The sequence below is a fragment of the Hyla sarda genome, chromosome 8, assembly GCF_029499605.1.
Source record: "Hyla sarda isolate aHylSar1 chromosome 8, aHylSar1.hap1, whole genome shotgun sequence".
NCBI classification, from domain to species: domain Eukaryota; kingdom Metazoa; phylum Chordata; class Amphibia; order Anura; family Hylidae; genus Hyla; species Hyla sarda.
In genome coordinates this window covers 25,996,260-26,021,227 of record NC_079196.1, presented here as the reverse complement: position 1 = coordinate 26,021,227, position 24,968 = coordinate 25,996,260, and the positions used below count along the sequence as shown (strand labels likewise).

Genomic DNA, 24,968 nt, shown 5'->3' with positions numbered 1-24,968 from the left:
TTCTGAGATAATACAGTGTGAGATTATCAGCCTTCCACACGATTTCCAGTGAATCAAAACATATTACATAGTGTATATGCCATGTTTGTCTATTTGTCTTACCCAGTGAGAGTGATGTAAATTAAGCCTTTTGAGGGTTCTGATGGGTTTCCTGAGAAATTGGAGTCCTTAAAGGTTATATACTGTGTTTAAAAAAAAAAAACACATTTTCAGCTGGGACTGGCAAAAAATATAGAGAAAAAAATGCACTTACCTTGCCCCAATCTCCCCCTAGTCCACCGCAGATACTGGTCCGCACCCCCCGATCCCCTGATCTTCTGTCTTCTTCGTGCTTATGACACAAGTATTTGAAGCAGAACAATCAGCAACAGCCAATCATTGGCTGCAGTGATGTCCTGTCTTGGCCAATCATTGACTGAACTGGCAAGTCCTGCAATGAGCACTTGTCTCAGAATCAGGAAAAAGACAGAAAATCAGGGTAGGTAAGTATGTTTTTTTCTTTATTTTTATCTATTTTTATTTTTCTATTTGTCCCCCTTTAAATAAACTAAAGGAAATGTAAGGTTGAACACATCTATACTTAGAATTGCCTTCCAGTTGGGTCCTCCCAAAAAAATATATATATATTGATGGCCTATTCTTAATATTTCCTCTTTATGCCTGAGTGACATTATAAAGCATAAATACATTACAGCACATCTACCCATCATCTTTCTATGGACAATTTCTCCTAAATTAAGGATCAGCCTTCAATATACATTCTTTGCAAAGCCCTTTAAGTGACAATATTTTAGCATTTTTTTTACAGCTTTATACAAAATGTTCTGCATACCTCAGCTCCATTGTTTATTAGAATCCAGACTGTTCAACCAGTTGATCCTAGTGAGATTTGATAAAAGAGTGGTCAGTGACCCGAGACAGTCACAAAATGCCTCATTTTTTTATTCTTCTCTACAGGAACCAACATCTGTGCTAAAAACAATGGAGGATGTCAACAAATTTGCTTATACCGGGGGAATATGCAAAGGACGTGTGCTTGCGCTCATGGATATTTAGCCAAAAATGGGATTACTTGTTTGAAACATGAGGGTTATTTACTGTACTCTGGAAGAACAGTTTTGAAAAGTATTCACCTTTATGATGAAGCCAATCTGAATTCACCCATACAGCCGTACGAAAACGCGGAATATTTCAAAAACATTGTCTCCTTGGCATTTGACTACAATTTCAGTGAAAAAGGCTCAAACCGCATTTTCTACAGTGACGCCCATTATGGAAATATCCAGTTAATCAAAGACGACTGGACGGGAAGAAAAATCATTGTTGAAAGTAAGTGGTAATTGAGCTTTTTGGTGTAATTCATTAAAATATATGTCACATAGAACTCTACATCTTTTACAATTCGAATAGATAGGAAAGAAATAGAGCACTCACAATAGAATTCTTTATACAAATGGACATACAAAAAAAACACCTCCGTGCAGAGTGCAGAGCGCAGGCGTGAAACACTGGCGGTCGCTCAGGTGAACGATTCTGCTGTACCTGATCTGTACTCTGCATAATATTGGTGTTTTTTGTATGTCCATTTCTGTGGTCTCTTAACCCAGTTTTTGTAACCAAACTGGTGGTTGAAATTTTAGTTCATTAGAGTCCTTATTCTTTATTTAATTGGTTTAACACATTTTAAAGCTCAATGCTCAATTTTGTTATTTGGTAATTTTTTTTGGTATATTTGATCGATTTTGTGAGGAGCTGAATATATATTGTTGCTCACCTGGTCAAATCTGTTGATATCATGTCCATCTGCTTGAGCAACATACAGCATACATTTTTGTGCCTGAGGACCCAGTAAAACATATTGGAGATGAGTAGACTATTTTGGGATGTTGTGTAAAGTCAGGACAGTGTTACATGTGTAACACTGGCAGTTGGCAGTAGCCAGCATGCAGCGAGTCACTTTGCTTCCCTTGGCCAAGCTGCAGGCTGGGTTCAACCTCTCCGCTGCAGACTCTGGGCATACTCCTCTGTACTATCGCAGACGGCAACAGTTTCTGGCACACCCTGTAGGGGCTGCACAGGCTGACTCATTAAGGGTCAATGAGTGTTCTTATTTTCTGTCCTCCTCCAATCCCTGACAAGCACCACCTATATGAGAGAACTCCTCCCTTCTTGTGGTGCTTGAGCAATAGTTTTGTTTTACTACTGGCAAGGTATCTGCTGCTGTTCTGATTAATTGTGTTCCCGAGCTTGTTACCTGACTCTGCCCCTGTCTAATCCTGATTGTACCTTTCTGATTCTGCTGTTCATGACCCTGGATGTCGACCATGCATCTACATACTAAGCTAGCTAAACACTATTTGGCAGCTTTCAAGCTGTTGTTGTTGGGATGAGTTGTTGAAATACTCCTCCGGTTGCAGCTTATCTCTTTGCGAACACAAGGATTGGACACTTGAAATTCAACATGCCTGATCCTTTTCTATCCCCTGACATCATGTATTGGGGCATAGTGGAGAAGCTTTCATACACATTGGACAGTTTGCTGGTCCAACCAAAATCAGCAGCTTTTGACAACTTTTTTTCTAATGTGTATTGGGGCCTTAAGCTACCAACACAAGATCAACAGTTTTGTTGAAGGTGTCAGCATGGTTATCATCCTTCCACCTTCTTTTTTGCCGGTAAAATTTGAAAGTTTTCTTTCATTCTGGAGATTTCAGACATCCAGTAGTTGTTGTGTTACACTTTGTGATAGCAGCCCAGTTGGTTCTGTGATTTTATTTCTATCTTCCCTCTCGGCCTCTTGTTCCCTTTCTCCTTCCTGCAGACTCTCTGGAGCCCACACCTCCTCAGTCATCAAAAATTTTACTTGAAGCAAAATAGTAAATAAAGATACTGTATGATGAAAGAGTAAGGAGGGATATGCAGCTGCAGTCATCTTGGGTGTGAGACTTCATGGGGAGATAGGAAATAAATGCAACAGGGCTAAGACCTCTATATACTTTACAGAACTTAGACCAGCTCTAATATTACCTAAATAAGAGACTTCCAGCTCAGCAGGCAAAAGGAGATTTTTATACTTACAAAAATAATACAGACTTAAAGTAAAAGACTTAAAATATGCAGGTCCTACTCAACATATCTAACTGCCCTGCCTCCGGTGGTATTGTAATTTTTTTATTCATGTGTTTGCATCCATACATTTATAGATTACTATAAAAAAATAATCAAAGAATGGCCATCCATAGACCTGGCTTTCCAACATTCTGATCATTACAGAGCTCCCTGGCCATCTCCTTCTCCAAGAACCTCTATTAAATGACCAAATATATAACAGCCTAATGAGCTTCTTATTATACACCCCCTTGCAGGCGAGTCATGTTTCAGAGCCTCATTCTTGATTCCACGAAAGCCTGAAGATGGATTCGCTTGATTTGTTTTCGCTATTTTTTAGATTCACATTAAATCCAAGCACATGAACTTGTTATATTTGGCTTCTTTGAGAAATCCATCGACTTGTTGAGACATAGATGTTGTACTCATTAATGTTGCATTGACTCTGAGCTTTATATGAAGAATTAGTATTACAAATACATGTATAAGCCGAAGCGTATGAAGAATCGTGTCTTAGTTGTGTTCTGCCGGAGCCTCGTGCATAGAGAATTAATTATATCGGTCTTATTTATAAACAAAGTGGTTGAGACCAAAACCCATGAATGCAAATCAGGTTTTATTTTTACCAATCTATTAGTTGGTTCATGATTTGAAGCTGGAAGGTATTTGCTGAGTACAGATGTGTCTACCTTTTCCTGTTCTTTTTTTTTTTTTTTATCTTAGTTATGGAGCGTAATTTGTCATGATACCCATTCAATGTAAAATAATAATAATAAATATATTATACAAATAATATGATATGTACATGAAAACCACTGGATGTTCACCCAAACATATCATGTACATTTAGTGATACTGTCACATGATCATGTTGTTGTAAAAAGCTGCTTATCTGACACCAAATACTATTCTTGACAATAGAAAGTTTCATCTACTTTCCACCACTGTCTCTCCCCAGAAGGTGTTACTAAAAACAGTAATGCGTTGGGAGGTTGGGAATTTACTGTTCACCTGCACCTGGTTTGGCTTGGTGTGTCATGAAGTTGGCATAGCTCATGCAGTAAATGAATAAAAGCCATTTACACTGTACACAACAATTAGGTCAGTGTATTTACCGGATTTTATAAAATATATGTTTTAATAGCACCTTATTATGGGATCATTATCATCTGATGCCTTGAATGATTCTTTAAATTGTCATAGGACCCACACATATTCCCATTACTATAATATCCAAACACACTAGCCATCTCAGAATATGAGTTTAGGGATAAATAAAAAATCCTTGGGACTTTGCAAAAGTTTTGCATAATGGCCGGGACACTTTAAAGGGGTACTCCATTGAAAAACATTATTATTTTTATTTTTTTTTTTCAAATGAACCGGTGCCAGAAAGTTAAATAGATTTGTAAATTACTTCTATGAAAACATATTAATCCTTCCAGTACTTATCAGCTGCTGTAGGAAGTTGTATTTGTTTCTGGAGTTCTTTTAAATTTGACCACAGTGCTCTCTGCTGACAACTCTGTCTGTATCAGGAACTGTCCAAAGCAGGAGAAGTTTGCTATGGGGATTTGCTTCTACTCTGGACAGTTCCTGACATGGACAGAGGTGTCAGCAGAGAGCACTGTGGTTCGACAGAGAAAAACTCCAGAAATAACTTCCTCTGGCGCATACAACAGCTGATAAGTACTGGAAGGATTAAGATTTTTAAATTGAAGTAATTTACAAATCTTTTGAACTTTCTGGCACCAGTTGATTCGAAAAAAAAAAGTTTTTTACCGGAGTATACCTTTAAGAGTATCTAAAATTTTAGGAAATATTAATTTTGAAAAAAAGGTAAATGATGCTGACAGTAAGTTCTTTGGTGTTTGCTCATGAAGAATTGGAGGGACTAAGGGACTGGGCTTGTTCTATTATATATGAGCATTGTCGGGGGTTGATCTGAGTAATGATGTTCTTCTATAGCTCATCTGTTGCTCAGGCGCCGTAGTTTGGAGAGTGTATAATCAGTCGGCCTGGACTTTAATTTGTTGCTGTTGGTTTATATCCCGTTTGGATTGTTTTTAACAAGTTGCTTGGTGATTTCCTTGAGATGGAACTATATAATTGAAGTCTCTGGGGCTTATGTTTAATTAAATTCTCGAAAAAAAAAAAAACGCTATTTTTGTCTCCTTTTCAGAAATATGAATTAAACATCAAATGAGGCTGCCTGTACATTAACATAGACAAAACATCTTTAGACTTTGCACAGAGAGCGGAACGAGACTTCATTATTACTGTGCACTTTAAAGGTGGATTTTATCTCTAATTGTCATACAATTATCTATGGACGATTCATATACTGTTATGATTCTTTAGATAAAGCTGTCTTATTTTGAAGGGTTCTCTGCTTTGTATAATGACAATAAGGTGATCACATGGTTTTCCACTGCTGCTGCCCCCCCCCCCCCCCCCCCCCCAGCAATCACCTATAGTCCAGCAGCGCTACCACAGGGGAAATGAAATATTACACTGTAGTGCAAGAATATGCCTGGTCCCCCAGGTCAATTAACATCTATAGCTTTTCTTTGGTTTATAGATTCTTGAACAAGGAGCTACTTCTGTTAACTCAGGATTCAGGATTAGCGGAGTGTTTGTAAATAGATTCCCCCTTATTTTATCAAATTTTTCCAATTGTCCAGCTTGACACGATGCATAAATTTAATAAAATCCCTGTGAAATGATGTGCATTTTATTATCCAAATATATTGCTAGAATACTTTTTTTCTTTTTCTTTTTTAGTCTGGCTTTGTATATTCTTCTCTCAATGATTACTTTGCCCCTAACTATTACATCCTTACAATATTGCCACATAAATGGCATTCAGGTCAACCGGTCATGCACATGTAATTTCCTGCTTTGAAGGCATATTGCGGTAGGATTTAAAAAGAAAAAATCAACTGGTACCAAAAAGTTAAATTTGTAAATTACTTACTGTGCCGGAGCAGCACAGACACACTACAGGACTCCCTACCAGCAACCCAGAACTTAACACATACAGTACCTGGGAACGTGGACGTATCAGTGGACGTGAGGAAGGCATTAGTGAATAGTGAAATGCGTTGTCCCCAATATCTAAATAAAATTTTCATTGTCCTGTGCTTCTCGAGTTTTTGTTTCCCGTCTGAAGTCTGTGCAGCGCCTCCATAACCATTTTTATTTTTTATTTTACCTACCTTTTGCTATCCTATATCGGCCACCAACCCTGGGGTCCGATACTGGTTGGAGCGCAGCAGCCAGCACCCATAACTGCCTCCGTCATCACCACTTCTGCACATCCAAGTGCAGTTATCAACAAGGTACCTTACCAGGGAGCGCCTGTATGTTTTTTTTTTTTTTATCTTCACTATCAAGCTTTGGCAACATATGAATTTTCAATGATTAGTTATTCATATGTAGACAGCTGTTTTTCCTCATTCATAAACATTAGGGATGTACAAAGTAGCTTCCACCCAAAGGGAAAAGTATTTTTTTTTGCGGCCTCATCAGTATGGAGTAGGAGTTGGCTGGCTAGCGGAAAGGCCTTTGTTGGGAGGCCCCCTTATTTTTTAATAGAAGTAGCAACCCTGAAACAGCTGTCTACAGATGGGTAACTTTCCCTTTCGGGATAGATTCTAGCTTATTTATTTTTTACCAGTTACGAGGGAAAATACAGTAGCTTCCTACCCAAACAACAATGCTGGGGCTACAGGAGACAGGGAAAGCTGGGTGGCATGTATACTGCATATCACCCAGCGTTTGCAGTCTCCTGAAGACCCCGAAGCACTGGAGATCTTGTGATTTACCATATGATAACCAGGAGTAATCATTGTATTAGGCATTTGTTGCTCACTAAGTGCCATGAATTCAGCAATAAACCATCTCCGTCTTCTCTACATGGAGCCATCAAGAGGCGACAAGAGACTAACTGTTCTCAGAGTTAGCGTCCAAATATATGACATATTTTTTGTTTTACCAGTCTAAAAAAGCATAAAACAAGCCAGCATTTAGAATGTTTTGCACTTTCCATGCTCCATATCCTTCCAGATTACAATTTGCAAGCTCTTTTCATAGCTATCTGCGGAACCGTATAGGAGGATGCAATGATTCCATAATGCCAACTTGATCAGAGGTGCTTGAAACTCTAATTGGGAATAAGTTGCGAAGAAGAGATATTGAGTTTTTACACTGCCTTGGAAATGGCTAATCCTGAATGGAGGTTTTAGCAGTGAAGAGGTTGAGAAGGTCGTTTTTTTTCTCTTTACGATTAAAATGCTCAGTGACAGGAGATGTGATTGTGAATTCTAAACAATTACCGTGCCGGCCGGCAGAATGTCCTTTTGATTGTAGAATGGAACGAACACTTATTTTCTATACATGTAGCAAGCAAAGTGCCGAATCCTGAGCCCTGGAGTTGATCTGACATGATAAGTAGTAGTGGACGCTTCAATGGAAAGAAGCAGGGAGACAGGTGTTGAACAGATCAGATCGGGATAAAACCAAAGGAAAACTTTAATGGACCAGCCTGCAATGTGTTCCCAGCTCACAGGCCGCTTCGTCCGTTATATACCTGATTAAGCGGCCTGTGAGCCAGGAAACGCATTGCAGGCTGGTCCATTAAAGGGGTACCACGCCCCTAGACCTTTTATCCCCTGTGCAAAGAATAGGGCATAAGATGTCTTACAGCTGGGACTCCCTGCAATCTCCGGCCTGTTACCACACTAATCTAGTGCACAGAGCGAACTGCACTCCATGCCGGATTGCGAGCAACTACAGCCGTCAAGCCTGCTCCCATAGATATTAATAGAGAAAGCGTGACGACCATGGTTGCCTGAAGCATAGCGTAGACGGTGTTCAGAACATAATCTTTGGATACAGGATAAAATGTCTGGGGGCGGAGTACCCCTTTAAAGTTTTCCTTTGTTTTTTTCATGGTCTTACCTGTTCGGCACCTGTCACCCTGCCTATTTCCATTGCAGCTTCCACTTTTACTTATCTGTCCGTTCGGGCAAAAGGGCTACAGAAGGATCCTATTGGTTTTACATGCTTTTCCATTGTTGTGTATGGGTGTGCACAGCCAACGGGGGTAAGCACACATCAATCCATAGCATTGTTCCCGATTACGTCGCTGTATTACACTATGTAGTGCTTCTGTCTCCTATTTTAGATGAACAAAGAGAGAAAGCCAGAGATAGAATGCCACTATTTTAAGTCAAGTCTGAAACAGAGCTTCAGAATGACTTTTTTTTTTTCTTCCAAAAATAGCAGATTGCAACTTCAAAGGACGGGGAAAAGATATATTTTAAGTCAGGGCCTCTCATCTTCGACACCCAACACATTTGGCGCACACGCTCAGCCTTCCTTACATTAATCAATCTTCATTTAAATCAAATTTGCATCTGAAAAGTGACAGGTCCGTCTACGGGTGCAGGCGGCTCAGTACATGAGCTTTTTACCGGCACACCATTTCTTTTTCATTTTTTCCTTGCCTTCACTTAAAAGATTTATAACTTCAAATCAGTCCTTCGTTTCGTGTTCCCAGCTCACTAAAAACAGATTTATAACTGCGCATTATGTCACACACTTCCAGTTCGCTGAACATTGATTTAGAATTCATAAACATCCCATTATCTGACATTTTCTCAGTTCAGTGAAAAGGTTTGCAACTTACAAACATCAACAATACCGGCTCATTATCTTGCAGATCCTGACGAGTTGGATAGCAGCTTAAAATGCACAAAAAAGTAGTTGAGTTGGCTGATTACGATGGGCAACATTCACTGATGAATGGCATTGAACAAGCCGCCATTGGCTCTTGAAAGAGGACACTTCAGTGGTCCAATGATTAGTGCTGACTGAATCAGTCTATTTTGGAAGTTATCGAGGTGGATATTTAAAAACTGGATAGTTTTAACTTAGACTAGGCACTATTAAGATTGTGACAGATGTTTAAAGAGAACCCTGTTCACACACACTAAACCCATTTATTTTGGTTATAGTGCAGGTGAACAGCTTAAAAAGAGGGGTCACTAACTTAAATCTGTTCTGTATATGCAGAGTTCTGTCATTCTGTCACTGTAATCTTCAGCTGCATTGCTAAACATTTCACATTGGAGACAGGGAGCTGGCTCCATATTCTCGATCTGCCCTGTTCCCCTTTTTAATATACTAATAAATGTTGTGGGTAGCACTCTGCTCTCTGTGCGCTCACCTGCGGCCTTCATAAGCATATGCATTAATGTAGCAGGCCATACAGAGAAAATGGAGGAAGCTGGGGAGCTGGGTGAGACGGTCCCCGCCTCCAGGGCAAATAGCAATGCAGCAGGAAGTTTACAGGGACAGAACTCTGCGTCAGATCCAACAATTTTTTTTTTTTATATATCACTCAGTACCTAATCCTGACCATGCACTAATGTATCTAATTTTTATGTGTCTAGCACCTTTATTTATTTTTTCATTACACTTTTATTTCAGCTCACTAGTCTGAATTCCTCTCAAAGGGAGGGGGCGTGGCCTCACTGTGCAGGTCTCCGCCCCCTCCCTCAGTATGCTGTCTGCTCACATCTCCGCTAGCATTAGCAAAACTACAACTCCCAGCTTGTCCTCACTGACAGTACTGGGACACAAGCTGACAGTGGGAGAATGTTTCCTCCAGCTGTGAGCCCTGCGCTCACAGCTGTCAATCAAGGAAGTGTGTCCATGACATAGGTGATGACGCATGGACACAGCAGGACTAGTATGTGTCCAAGCAGACAGGGGGGGGGGGTTAGTTGTTTGATTGGCTTTTTCAGTTTTTCTTGCACTTTGGGTGACTCGAGATCACATTCTTCGACTCTTTAAAATTGAAATACTGAAAATTTTCAAATGAAAGCAACTGCAAAACCTATTGGTTATACATGCTTTACAACATATCAAAAGTTTTTGTATCTGACAGTGCCCATTTAAGTAAATGACCTCTCTTTGTAAAGCTGTTCACCCGCACTACAACCCAGTACATTGGGATTAGTGAGGGTGAACAGGGTGTCAGAGCACATGACAGGTATCTTATGCTTTTTTATGTTCTTCTGAGGGGGGAGTGGGGGATTGGCAGATACTATTAACATTTTGCAACAATTTAAGCCCACTTGAATCCACCCCCCCCCCCTTTAAATTTGACGCACATGGCGCAAACAAGTTAACATTTAAAATTCCACCTGGCGTCTCACCTATACCATGCCCAGTACTGTAGCCCATGCTATATATTTATATAAACCATATAATAGTGTGACTATGTGGACAGACTCTAAACAAACATTGTACACCAAAAGCAATCTGAGTCATCAAACAGCAACTATGGCATTACCAGAAAATATATTTGTATTAATTCATGTATTAGCCCCTTAAGGACTCCTTAAAATTCCAAATGATGGCTTATTTTTTGTGCTACCAATACTACTTTGTAGTGACATTAGTCATTTTACCAAAAAATCCAAGGCGAAACGGAAAAAAAATTCATTGTGCGACAAAATTGAAGAAAAAAATTCATTTTGTGACTTTTGGGGGCTTCCGTTTCGATGCAGTTAATTTTTTTTTGTAAAAATGACACCTTATCTTTATTCTGTAGGTCCATATGGTTAAAATGATCCCCTATTTATATAGTTTTGATTTTGCTGTACTTCTGAAAAAAATCATAACTACATGCAGGAAAATTTATAAGTTTAAAATTGTCATATTCTGACCCCTATAACTTTTTTATTTTTCCGCGTACGGGCCGGTATGGGGGCTCATTTTTTGCACCGTGTTCTGAAGTTTTTATTGGTACCATTCTTGCATTGATCGGACTTTTTGATCGCTTTTTATTCATTTTTTGTATTGTATAAAAAGTGACCAAAAATACGCTATTTTGGACTTTGGATTTTTTTTTACGTGTACGCCATTGACCATGCGGTTTAATTAACAATATATTTTTGTAGTTCGGACATTTCCACATGCGGCAATACCACATATGTTTATTTTTATTTACACAGTTTTTTTTATTTTTTAAGGGATTCAACTTTTATTAGGGAAGGGGTTAAATGACCTTTGTTAAAGGGGTATTCCAGGCCAAAACTTTTTTTTTTATATATCAACTGGCTCCGGAAAGTTAAACATATTTGTAAATTACTTCTATTAAAAAATCTTAATCCTTCCAATAGTTATTAGCTTCTGAAGTTAAGTTGGTGTTTTCTGTCTAACTCCTCTCTGATGACTCACGTCCCGGGAGCTGAGCAGTTCCTATAGGGATATTCTCCCATCATGCACAGCTCCCGGGACGTGACATCATCATTGAGCAGTTAGACAGAAAACTTCAGAAGCTAATAACTATTGGAGGGATTAAGATTTTTTAATAGAAGTAATTTACAAATCTGTTTAACTTTCCGGTGCCAGTTGATATATATAAAATAAGGTTCCCATAGGGACCTATAACACTGCACACACTGATCTCTTAAGCTGATCCCTGCAAAGCCATAGCTTTGCGTGGTTCAGCGAGATAGGAGCTTGATTGCTAAAGTCTGTAGCTCAGGCTTGGAGCAATCAAACGCCGATCGGACGCAATGGAGCAAGGTAAGGGGACCTCTGCTCGCGTCCTAGCTGTTTGGGACATCGCGATTTTATCGCGATAGTCCCAATCAGCCCGACTGAGCTGCCGGGAAGCGTTTACTTTCATTTTCAGCGCGGTGATCAACTTTGATCTCCGCGTCTGAAGGGTTAATAGCGCGCGGCACGACGATCGGTGCCACGCGCTATTAGCCTAGGGTCCCATCTATGAATAGCAGCCGGGACCGACCTGGTGTGATGCTTTAAACACCGGGATCGGGCGCAGGGCGTATAGGTACGCCCTGCGTCCTTAAGAGGTTAAAAACAACAAAATACTGTATAAATAGTAGTCAGAAGAAATAGTGCCAAGAGCGTTCTAAAGGGCAATTATCCAATTATGTCTGTGGTTTTCTAAATAAGAAAATTTCCCACAGCAATTTTACATGCATTTCATTAACCTAGTAACCCAGTTCAGTGAAAAGAGGGAATTTTGAATTTGAAAACAAGAAATAGGTTAACGCAGTGTTTGCCAATGAACCAGGGTGCCTCCAGCTGTTGCAAAACTACAACTCCCAGTATGCCCGGACAGCCTTTGGCGCAAGTGCAAAAACCCGTATCAAACATATTTAACGTGTTCAAAAACATTCACATTGCATAAAAATGTATGTATTAACAATAAGTATACAGGGTGGGCCATTTATATGGATACACCTTAATAGAATGGGAATGGTTGGTGATAGTAACTTCCTGTTTGTGGCACATTAGTATATGTGAGGGGGGAAACTTTTCAAGATGGGGGGTGACCATGGCGGCCATTTTGAAGTCGGCCATTTAGGAAATTTGGGAATTTCACAAGAAAAACAATGATGTTCTTGGTTTTAACATAACTTTATTCTTTCATGAGTTATTTACAAGTTTCTGACCACTTATAAAATGTGTTCAATGTGCTGCCCATTGTGTTGGATTGTCAATGCAACCCTCTTCTCTATATACTGCTATATACTACTATATACTCCGCAGGAGATGCTAGCACAGGCTTCCAGTGTCCGTATACACTGCTATATACTACTATATACACCGCAGGAGAAATGCTAGCACAGGCTTCCAGTGTCCGTATACACTGCTATATACTACTATATACACTGCAGGAGAAATGCTAGCACAGGCTTCCAGTATCCGTATACACTGCTATATACTACTATATACACCGCAGGAGAAATGCTAGCACAGGCTTCCAGTGTCTGTATACACTGCTATATACTACTATATACACCGCAGGAGAAATGCGAGCACAGGCTTCCAGTATCCGTATACACTACTATATATTACTATATACACCGCAGAAGAAATGCTAGCACAGGCTTCCAGTATCCGTATACACTGCTATATACTACTATATACACCGCAGGAGAAATGCTAGCACAGGCTTCCAGTATCCGTATACACTGCTATATACTACTATATACACCGCAGGAGAAATGCTAGCACAGGCTTCCAGTATCCGTATACACTGCTATATACTACTATATACACCGCAGGAGAAATGCTAGCACAGGCTTCCAGTATCCATATACACTGCTATATACTACTATATACACCGCAGGAGAAATGCTAGCACAGGCTTCCAGTATCCGTATACACTGCTATATACTACTATATACACCGCAGGAGAAATGCTAGCACAGGATTCCAGTATCCGTATACACTGCTATATACTACTATATACACCGCAGGAGAAATGCTAGCACAGGCTTCCAGTATCTGTATACACTGCTATAGACTACTATATACACCGCAGGAGAAATGCTAGCACAGGCTTCCAGTATCTGTATACACTGCTATATACTACTATATACACCACAGGAGAAATGCTAGCACAGGCTTCCAGTATCCGTAGTTTCTGGTGCTGCAGAATGGGCAAAACAAAAATGTGAACAGGACCCTCAGTTTACGCAGAAAATTTTGTTCAGTGATGAGGAAACTTTTATGTGAATGGTGAAGTTAACAAACAAAACCACCGCTATTGGTCTGACACTAACCCTCCAACAGTAGATCCCTCCAACAGTGGCGTTGCGACCCGGGTGCGGGGGGTGCGAAGCGCATCGGGTGACACCAGCCTCGAGGGGGTGACGCCATGGCCGGAGCACCCCCCCCCCCCCATCTGCACACTGTCACTCAACTCAGCCGGTATTTGCAGCATCCCCAGACAGAAGAGCTCTTCTTTTGTGACCTGCCGGCTGCCGCACTCCAGTTTCAGCCCCTGACAAAAAATCCTATCCCCCAGCCCCAGGAAGCTGCCTCTTTAAGACCTGCAATGCTTTCTGGGAACAGAAGTGCCCTGCGCACGTCTGCTTCCTCCCCCGACGTGTCCCTGCTTCATGTGCTCCGCGTCTTCTAAGGATTCATGGGTGATAAATTCCTCCCCGGACATTCCTGGACCTGGAGCCGCCGGGGAGAGGAAAAAGTGAAGACAAGAGACTGGTGAGACCTCTCTGCAAAACTGTGTATTTAATGCAGTGTTTCCCAACCAGGGGGCCTCCAGCTGTTGCAAAACTATTACTCCCAGCATGCCCAGACAGCCTTTGGCTGTCCGGGCATGCTGGGAGTTGTAATTGTGCAACAGCTAGAGGCACCCTGGTTGGGAAACACTGATTTAATGTTTTAATGTAACAGGGAGAAAGGGGGTGCTGAGAGGCTCTGGGGGGTGCCATTGCCAGGAGGATGATCCTCCTTATGTATGATTGGGGTGCTACTGATGAATGATGGGGGTACTGCACCCCCATTATCCATCAGCAGGATCATCCTCCTGTGAGTAGCACCCCCATCATCCATCAGTAGGATCATCCTCCTAGATGATGGGGGGGTGCCTCTGGCAGGAGGATGATCCTCCTTATGTATGATGAGGGGGCTACTGATGAATTATGGGGGTGCTGCACCCCCATCATCCATCAGAAGATCATCCTCCGAGATGATGGGGGTGCTACTGGCAGAAGGATGATCCTCCTTATGTATTATGAGGGTGCTACTGATGAATTATGGGGTGTTGCACCCCCATCATCCATCAGCAGATCATCCTCCGGGATGATGGGGGTGCTACTGGCAGGGGGATTCTCCTGCAGATGTAGCACCCCCATCATCCTGGCCGTAGCACCCTCATAATCCATTGGGAGGATCATCCTTCTGCCAGTAGCACCCCCACCATCCTGGATGATGGGGGTGCCACTGGCAGGAGGATGATCCTCCTTATGTATGATGAGGGTGCATAAGGAAAGACTATAGAGAAGTCACCTGTAGTCACTGATATTATTGTGTATTTTCCTCATTATGTCCCATCAGAGCTGTAGTCACTTGTAAGTTCTGCAGTTGTGATGAGTAAAACTACAACTCCCAGCCAGGGCCGGTGCAAGGATTTCTGCCTACACAAGCAAAGCTCCATTTTGTTGCCCCCCCCTCCCCAAACCTGCAGTCCACCCTGCGCCCCCACCTCCCTTGCATACATGTTTCTTTAAATTATTTCCTATGTAATACCACAGATAACACAGTGATAACTACCTGAGTACAGATAATGTATAGATGTGACCTGCAGTCCTATGTAACACCACAGATAACACAGTGATAACTACCTGAGTACAGATAATGTTTAGATGTGACCTGCAGTCCTATGTAACACCACAGATAATACAGTGATAACTATGAGTACAGATAATGTATAGATGTGACCTGCAGTCCTATGTAACACCACAGATAACAGTGATAACTCTCTGAGTACAGATAATGTAGCAGATGTGACCTGCAGTCCTATGTAACACCACCTCTGTTAAGAGGCTAACACATTTTATACAATACACCAGTGGTCTCCAAACTATGAACCTCCTGCTGTGGCAAAACTACAACTTTATATAGCCAAAAACAAAGAGACCCACAATACTAATAATATTTCAAAAAGTATGACAATCTTTATTAGACAAAATAAAACAAACAATTAAAATGATTAAAAGGCAGAGGATAACCTTAGGCAAGAGACAACAAGTGCCAGTGAATCTGGTTGTCACGATGCCGGCTGGCAGGTAGTGGATCCTCTGTGCCAGAGAGGGATTGGCGTGGACCGTGCTAGTGGACCGGTTCTAAGCCACTACTGGTTTTCACCAGAGCCCGCCGCAAAGCGGGATGGTCTTGCTGCGGCGGTAGTGACCAGGTCGTATCCACTAGCAACGGCTCACCTCTCTGGCTGCTGAAGATAAGCGCGGTACAAGGGAGTAGGCAAAAGCAAGGTCGGACGTAGCAGAAGGTCGGGGCAGGCAGCAAGGATCGTAGTCAGGGGCAACGGCAGAAGGTCTGGAAACACAGGCAAGGAACACACAAGGAACGCTTTCACTGGCACTAAGGCAACAAGATCCGGCAAGGGAGTGCAGGGGAAGTGAGGTGATATAGGGAAGTGCACAGGTGAACACACTAATTGGAACCACTGCGCCAATCAGCGGCGCAGTGGCCCTTTAAATCGCAGAGACCCGGCGCGCGCGCGCCCTAGGGAGCGGGGCCGCGCGCGCCGGGACAGAACAGACGGAGAGCGAGTCAGGTAGGGGAGCCGGGGTGCGCATCGCGAGCGGGCGCTACCCGCATCGCGAATCGCATCCCGGCTGGCAGCGGAATCGCAGCGCCCCGGGTCAGAGGACGTGACCGGAGCGCTGCCGCGGGGAGAGTGAAGCGAGCGCTCCGGGGAGGAGCGGGGACCCGGAGCGCTCGGCGTAACACTGGTATGGGTAATGTAGGTATTCAGTCGAGAGCATGTACAATATAAAACTGACACAGCTGCAAACTCCTAATATACCGTATTTATCGGCGTATAACACGCACTGGCATATAACACGCACTGGCATATAACACGCACCCCCTTTTTAATAGGGAAATTTAAGTTAAAAAAAATAATACATATAAGATAAATGAAAGACTAAAGGCCCTATCATCCCTCTAACTTTCATTTTGCCTGAACTTCAGTTTGGTCCCCCCTTCCAGTGCCACATAATTCCTCCCCTTTTATCAGCCCGTGTGCCACATTTACACCCCCCCCCTTACCCTTTCATCATTCCCCACTGTCTTATCATTCCCCCACCCCTCTCTTATCATGCCCCCCTCTCATCATGCCCTCCTCTCACCATGCCCCCTTCTCACCATGCCTTCTTCTCACCATGCCCCCCTCTCATCATGCACCCTCTCACCATGCCCCCTTCTCACCATGCCCCCTTCTCATCATGCCCCCTTTTCACCATGCCCCCCTCTCACCATGCCCCCTTCTCACCATGCCCCCTTCTCACCATGCCCCCTCTCACCATGCCCCCTTCTCACCATGCCCCCTCTCACCAAGCCCCCCTCTCACCATGCCCCCCTCTCACCATGCCCCCTCTCACCATGCCCCCTCTCACCATGCCCCCTTCTCACCATGCCCCCTTCTCACCATGCCCCCTCTCACCATGCCCCCTCTCACCATGCCCCCTTCTCATCATGCCCCCTCTCACCATGCCCCCTCTCACCATGCCCCCTCTCACCATGCCCCCTTCTCACTATGCCCCCTTCTCACCATACCCCCTTCTCACCATGCCCCCTCTCACCATGCCCCCTCTCACCATGCCCCCTTCTCACCATGCCCCCTTCTCACCATACCCCCCTCTCACCATGCCCCCTCTCACCATGCCCCCTCTCACCATGCCCCCTTCTCACCATGCCCCCTCTCACCATGCCCCCTCTCACCATGCCCCCTCTCACCATGCCCCTCTCATCTTGCCCCTTTCTCATCTTTCCCCTTTCTCATCATGCCCCCTTCTCATCATGCCCCCTTCTCATCATGCCCCCTTCTCACCATGCCCCCTTTTCATCATCCCCTTTCCCTCCGTTTTTGATATATACATTTTTCCCATCTTCCTTACTTAGCCGCGCTCGGCAGGCCAGGTCCGGTGTCAGGTTTTGCAGGCTGCGGTCAGTGAAGCAGGATGAGTGACGTACTCTGCCGGCTGCACAGCATCAGGGACGTCACTCATCATTCGCTGCATCCGCCGCTGGTCAGTGTGGTCGCCGCTGGCAGCCCAACCGCAGCCACCTTAGAATAGTCACAGCGGCAGCAGCATTGAATGAGGGACGTCCCTGATCTTGTGCAGCGGAGCTAGCAGAGGACATCACTCATCAGGCTTCACTGACCGCAGCCGACACCGGACCTGGCCTGGCGAGCGCGGCTAGGTAAGGAAGATGAAAAAAAAACAATACAATAAAAAGCAGAGGGGAAAAGAAGGAAAATGTAAAAAAAACAAAGGGGGAGCCGTGCGCTGGTCACTGATTTAAAGTGGCTGCGGCCAGGCTGCTAATCCTTAACAAGCAGCCGCTGCTGCGGCCACTTTAAATCAGTGACAAAAAGATTTATCGGTGTATAACACACAAGCATACTTTTTGCCTTGAATTAAAGTTTTAAAAGTGCGTGTTATACGCGATAAATACGGTAATACAATATAGATATAACATCTAACATACATCAATATGAGATAGGAAGCAGCAATACAGTATTACAGACAAAAATTGGAACCCAAAAATAAGAAACTAAAAATACCAAGAGACTACCTGTCATATACCCACAAGCCAGGAACACCAAGCACCAACACCCCAACGCACGTTTCGCGTATGGGCTTCGTCAGTGGGCTTCGTATGGGCTTCGTCACGCCCCCTGACGAAACCCATACGCGAAACTTGCGTTGGCGTGTTGGTGCTTGGTGTTCCTGGCTTGTGGGTATATGACAGGTAGTCTCTTGGTATTTTTAGTTTCCTATTTTTGGGTTCCCATTTTTGTCTGTAATACTGTATTGCTGCTCCCTATCTCATATTGATGTATGTTAGATGTTATATCTATATTGTATTATATTAGGAGTTTGCAGCTGTGTCAGTTTTATATTGTACATGCTCTCGACTGAATACCTACATTACCCATACCAGATTCACTGGCACTTGTTGTCTCCTGCCTAAGGTTATCCTCTGCCTTTTAATCATTTTAATTGTTTGTTTTATTTTGTCTAATAAAGATTGTCATACTTTTTGAAATATTATTAGTATTGTGGGTCTCTTTGTTTTTGGCTATATATTGGTACCCCCGGGACCTACATACGGCGCTTAAATGTATGCCGTGTTGTTGTTTGGCTAAACCAAAACTACAACTTCAAGCATGCCTGGAGAGCCAAAGGCTTTCTGGGCATGCTGGGTGGTGTAGTCTGTAACAGCAGGAGGTACATAGTTTGGAGCCCACTGTAATACACTAACCTTCACTCCCTTCATTCAAGGACAGCTATGAAGGGGGTCTGCAGCCGGGAGGAGAGCATCAGAGCATTCAGAGGTGATGAAGAGGAGGAGCGCACGGGAGAAATGGCACAGGCAGCCTCCATGCTTGATAGCCTTTGACCTCTCTGGCTGCTGTGCTGCTTCCGCCCCTCCCCCTCCCCTTTGACCTGATACAGCAAGATGTCTGGAGGTGCAGCATAGAAGTAAGTAACCCACCTCCAGACTATATTTAGCTGCAAGTGTCACTCACTGTGCAAGTGCAGGGCCGGACTGCAGCTGCAAAGTGTGTGGCAGGTATGGGACCGACACACCGGAACCCCCCCCACCTCCTCAGGGCAGCCTGAAGTGAAAGTGGTGCCGCAGGGGAAGCTCGGTGGGCCGCAGCAATAAAACCAGAGAGGGTGGAGTGGTGGCAGTGACCTCTGCTGTGCGGCGGCGGGGCGCACAGGTGGGGGTCTTAGTATAAAAAAGAGTCTTCATTTTTCCGCCCCCATCAGCTGCGAGTCCATGCGCCCTCAAGCCGACGCATGGTTTGCCTTATGACAGCACCGGGCCTGCTCCCAGCATAACCTCACCACTGCTTACGTCATACTGGGAGCTGTAGTTTTAATTGGTGAAACCTTTTTTAGCCCTTTCCCATTCTTTGGCAATTGGTATATTTGATTATTATGCTGGAATTTTTCACACTGCTCTACATCAGTGGCGCCTGTCACAACAGGCTAAAAACTTACTGGGGGGGGTAGGTATGGGGGTGACACCATTTTCTATCGCACCGGGTGACACCAACCTTAGCAACGCCACTGCCCTCCAAGACTGTTGGAACACAAAAATTGATGGTATGGTGTGATATATGGGGTACAAAGATAGTGGGGCCATTCTTCATCAATGGAAACCTCAAGGCCACTGGATATGCGAAATTGCTACATGATGATGTGTTTCCCTCTTTATGCACTTAAGCTGGCACATTCCCTGAGTTTTCCATTCCCATCTTATTAAGGTGTATCCATATAAATGGCCCACCCTATATATTAAAATCATATATTTTACTATAAATATCTACATGAAAAATACTATAAAAATAATCAACATGACATGTTAAACAAAAATCACCTGTCAGTCAAACACATCGATCCAACACATCAATCATTCATGCAGCATTCCTTCATTCATTCAACATTACATCATGTATTAATAAACCACATGTTCTGCTCTCCGCGAGTCTCTTCGTTTCCTGCACCCGCTCCCAATAATGGTCCCTTGCGTCTAAATAAAAAAGAATATCGTTATCAAAAAAATAAAATCTGTTGCTCCCAATTCCCTACAGCATCTTTCTTTTTCGTAGTAACCTTGCAAAAGGGAAAAAAAGAAAATAATTTTTTGAAAAGACTCAAACCTAAAACCTTGCTTAAAAATTTTATTGTGCATAAAAAATTAAAAATTACAAGTAAGAATTGCATGAAAAAGACGAGGCAGGCAAAGGAGCAAACAGACAGAGAATTTACTCCGCTTTCTAAAACTTTATACATTCTTTAAAGTATCGGGTTTTCTTCCCAGATAATTCACATGAATTTCCGAGTGGTTTTAGGAAAAGACGAGTGATTTTTGCTGAAATGTAGGAAATACGCCCCTTTTCCTGAAATCAACGCCCATTTTGTAGTTTTTTTATTTTTTTTTCACTCTAAGTGATTCAAATTCTGTCATTTTTTTCTGTCGCACAGTCTGGGCGCAAAACCCGACAAAAAGAGTCGGAATCATGTTAGTAAATGAGGGCCAATGTATGTATGCAGTGTAATGTCACTTTCCATGCTGAAAAAACAAAAAAACAAAAAGAAAATTAAAAATGCAAAAGCCTCTAATAGCATTAGCATACAAGTGGCTTCATGCCGAAACAAGTATTTATATGTTTATATTCATCACTTAGTATGGTGAGACCTCTGCTATTATGTATCCTGATATGGCTGCATCTCTGTGTTATGGTTCGATTCTCTCATTGTCGTTCCTAAAATATCCCTAGACCAGGGCTCTGAATTATGCATATATTTGTCATACAGTGATTCATAACTCAGATCTTTTTGTGAAGCTACTTTAAAATAGATTGGCGAAAACTCTTTACCCCTGTAGAAACTTTTCCCTTTCATTCCAGTTGACTGTAGTACTATAGCAGATGAATTTTTAACCCCTTAACGACCACGTACGTAAATGTACGTCCTGGTGCGGAGGTACTTCGCGTGCCAGGGCATACATTTACGTCCTGTACATGACCGCGAGCATCGGAGTGGTGCTCGCGCCATGCAGTGCTGGTCTCGGCTTCTATCAGCAGCTGGGGACCCGCCGGTAATGTGGACATCAGCAATCGCGCTGATGTCCGCCATTAACCCCTCTGATGCCGTGGTCAACACACTACACTGCGGCAGGGATCCGATCATCTAAAATGTCGTCCGGAGGTCCCCTCACCTGCCTCCGACCATCTCCTGGGGTCTTCTGCTCTGGTCTGAGACTGAGCAGACCAGAGCAGAAGATCGACAATAACACCGATCAGTGCTATGCCCTTTACATAGCACTGAACAGTATTAGCAATCAAGTGATTGCTATAAATAGTCCCCTATGGGAACATAAAAGGTGTAAAACAAAAGTAAAAAAATGTAAAAATAAAAAGTTAAGAAAAAATGTTTGAAAATCCCTTCCCCCAATAAAAATGGAAAATGTCCCTTTTTCCCATTTTAAATCCAAAAAGCGTAATTTTTTTAATAAACATATTTGGTATTGCCACGTGCATAAGTGACCAAACTATCAAAATATAATGTTAATGATCCCGTATGGTGAATGGCGAAAAACGTTAAAAAAAAAAGTCCAAAATTGCTGATTTAAAAGTTTGGTATCGATGAAAAGTACACATCAAGGTGCAAAAAATGAGCCCTCATACCGCCCCATATATGAAAAAAGTTCTAGGTGGTCAAATTAGGGTGATTTTAAACATACTTATTTGGTACAAAAAGTTTGAGATTAAAATGAAAGAAAAGTAAGTAAAAATGGGTATCATTTTAATCATATTGACCCACAGAGTAAAGAAAACATGTATTTTTTACCTTAAAGGGGTATTCCAGGCAAAACCTTTTTTTATATATATCAACTGGCTCCGGAAAGTTAAACAGATTTGTAAATTACTTCTATTAAAAAATCTTAATCCTTCCAATAGTTATTAGCTTCTGAAGTTTTCTGTCTAACTGCTCAATGATGATGTCACGTCCCGGGAGCTGTGCATGATGGGAGAATATCCCCATAGGAACTGCACAGCTCCCGGGAAGTGAGTCATCAGAGAGCAGTTAGACAGAAAACAACAACTCAACTTCAGAAGCTAATAACTATTGGAAGGATTAAGATTTTTTAATATAAGTAATTTACAAATCTGTTTAACTTTCCGGAGCCAGTTGATGTATGAAAAAAAGTTTTGGCCTGGAATACCCCTTTAAAGTGTACATTGGGAAAATGAAACCCTCCAAAATGTGCAAAATTTTGATTTTCATTAAAATTTCCTCATTTAAATCCTGCGCAAACTCCTAGCGGGAAACTCACCGTAAACCGCCGTCAGTGTGAATGTATCCTAAAAACAGTACACTACACTAACATATAATAAAGGCTAAAACACTACATATAAACCCCCTTATACTGTCCCCCCAATAAAAATGAAAAACGTATCGTATGGCAGTGTTTCCAAAATGGAGCTTTTGCTAAACAACAACTCCCAACATTTCCGGACAGCCACTGACTATCCAGACAAGCTGGGAGTTTAGCAACAGCTGGAGGTACCCTGTTTGGGAATCACTGGGGTAGAATACCCCTATGTCCACCCTTATGCAATCCCTAATTTAGTCCTCAAATGTGCATGGCGCTCTCTCACTTCGGAGCCCTGTCGTATTTCAAGGAAACAGTTTAGGGACACATATGGGGTATTTCCATACTCGGGAGAAATTTTTCTCCTTTTACCCCTTATGAAAAGGAAAAGTTGAGGTCTACACCAGCCTGTAAGTGTAAAAAAATAAAAATGTTTACATTAACATGCTGGTGTTGCCCCATACTTTTTATTTTTACAAGAGGTAAAAGGAAAAAAAGACCCCCCAAAATTTTTAACACAATTTCTCCTGAGTAGGGAAATACCCCATATGTGGGCATAAAATGCTCTGCGGGCGCACAAGAGGGCTCAGGAGTGAGAGCGCACTGTGTACATTTGAGGCCTAAATTGGTGATTTGCACAGGGGTGGCTGATTTTACCGCGGTTCTGACATAAACGCAAAAAAATAAATACTCATGTGTGACCCCATTTTGGAAACTACACCCCTCACGGAACATAACAAGATTTTGTTAAAATTGGATGGGGAAATTGAGAACATTTTTTTTTTACTAAAATGCTGGTGTTACCCTAAATTTTTAATTTTCACAAGGGAAAATAGGAAAAAAAGACCCCCAAAATTTGTAACCCCATTTCTTCTGAGTAAGAGCATAGCCCACATGTGCATGTAAAGTGCACTGCGGACAAATTACAATGCTCAGAAGAGAAGGAGAGTCATTGGAATTTTGGAGAGAAAAATTGTCCGAAATTGAAGCCCACGTGTGTTTACAAAGCACCCATAGTGCCATAACAATAGACCCCCCCCCCACATGTGACCCCATTTTGGACGTTACACCACGCACCCTCCATTTGTGTCTATGGGAGGGGGCGTAATGGCCATCACACCCCCTCCCATAGACATGAATGGAGGAGGTGTGATGTGACGTCTCTGGCCGCCCAAACCCAGCATTCTAAACAACCTGTTTAAAATGCCGGGTGCGTCACGGGTGCTGCACAGAGATCACGAGGGATCCCAGCAGCAGGACCCCCACAATCAGACATCTTATCCCCTATACAAGATATTTGTGGGCGGAATACCCCTTTAACCGATCAAACGTTATGTGATAAAATCAGCCGTTTTCAAATAGTCATAGATATCTTATCAGCCTTGTGTTTACTCTGTGGTTCCTCCTGGCAATGACAGATTGTTTAGTCGATAAGAGGTCTTTGGAATATGTTCAAATCTAGGATAACTTAATATTATTGCGAACATTGTGCAGCGGGGAGTAACAGTAATTTTGCTTGAGACACGTAAAGGCTTATAGTGCAAATGTAAATGAGCTGTAAGTCATTGTAGTAATTGAATTACTTAGAGGAACAGCTCATGTAAACATGGGACATAGACATAAGATTAATCCCTAAATGACCAACCTATTTTTGGTCTTAAATTTGCACTGTCACTTTAAAAACTCAAACTTTTGAGTTGTTGGCATTTGATATAATGCCAAAAGAGATTGATTTCCAAAGTTCTTTAGGGAAGGCCGATGGCATGTTATCTTTGTCAGATATTAGGATCCTCACATAATACCTCTAAAAAGGTTTTAGATCGCTGGTGGGAGGATCTATCCATTGCTGATCTTGACTCAAATTTGTGCCTCCTACATAAGGCCAAGCATGCTTTCAATCTTATAAAGACGCACCAATGCATTACCTCCGATCATGTCCCAAATGTGGTCTCCAGAAAGCCGACCTATGACATTGTATTTGGTATCGTTACAAAATACTAGCTTTGAGGCAAGAGCTACGACGGGTTCTCTCCCAGATTTGACGCATAAACATGAAACCTAGCCACTTGGCCACATAATGATGTTTCATACAATGGAAAATTCACTCTTGTTATGTATATTTTAATTTTGTCAATAAAAGTGCAGCGTCCTAATTTTGTATATATTGCGTCAATATTGTAAAGACATATCAAAAGTTTTGATCGGTTGGGGCCTAAGTGTTAATACCCTGACCGATCCCGATCCCTAGAACGAGCGTGGAAAATAGCACATGTCCTCTCCTGCAGTGGCAGATCTTCCCCTTGCGGGCTCTCCCTGCCACTATTCCAAGTGCTGAGATTTTCCATGCGGACATTTCCCCA

General features: G+C 42.6%; 1 protein-coding gene across 7 annotated transcripts in view; it reads left to right on the top strand.

Annotated features, from left to right (window-relative positions):
- Positions 1-24,968, top strand: part of LRP1B (LDL receptor related protein 1B) — a 1,569,499-nt gene that overhangs the window by 1,206,612 nt on the left and 337,919 nt on the right. For all 7 annotated transcript variants that reach the window (XM_056534716.1, XM_056534714.1, XM_056534720.1 and 4 more), the window contains one exon: positions 958-1,329. In XM_056534716.1, the coding sequence (XP_056390691.1) occupies positions 958-1,329 (372 nt within the window). The remainder of the gene's footprint in view (positions 1-957; positions 1,330-24,968) is intronic.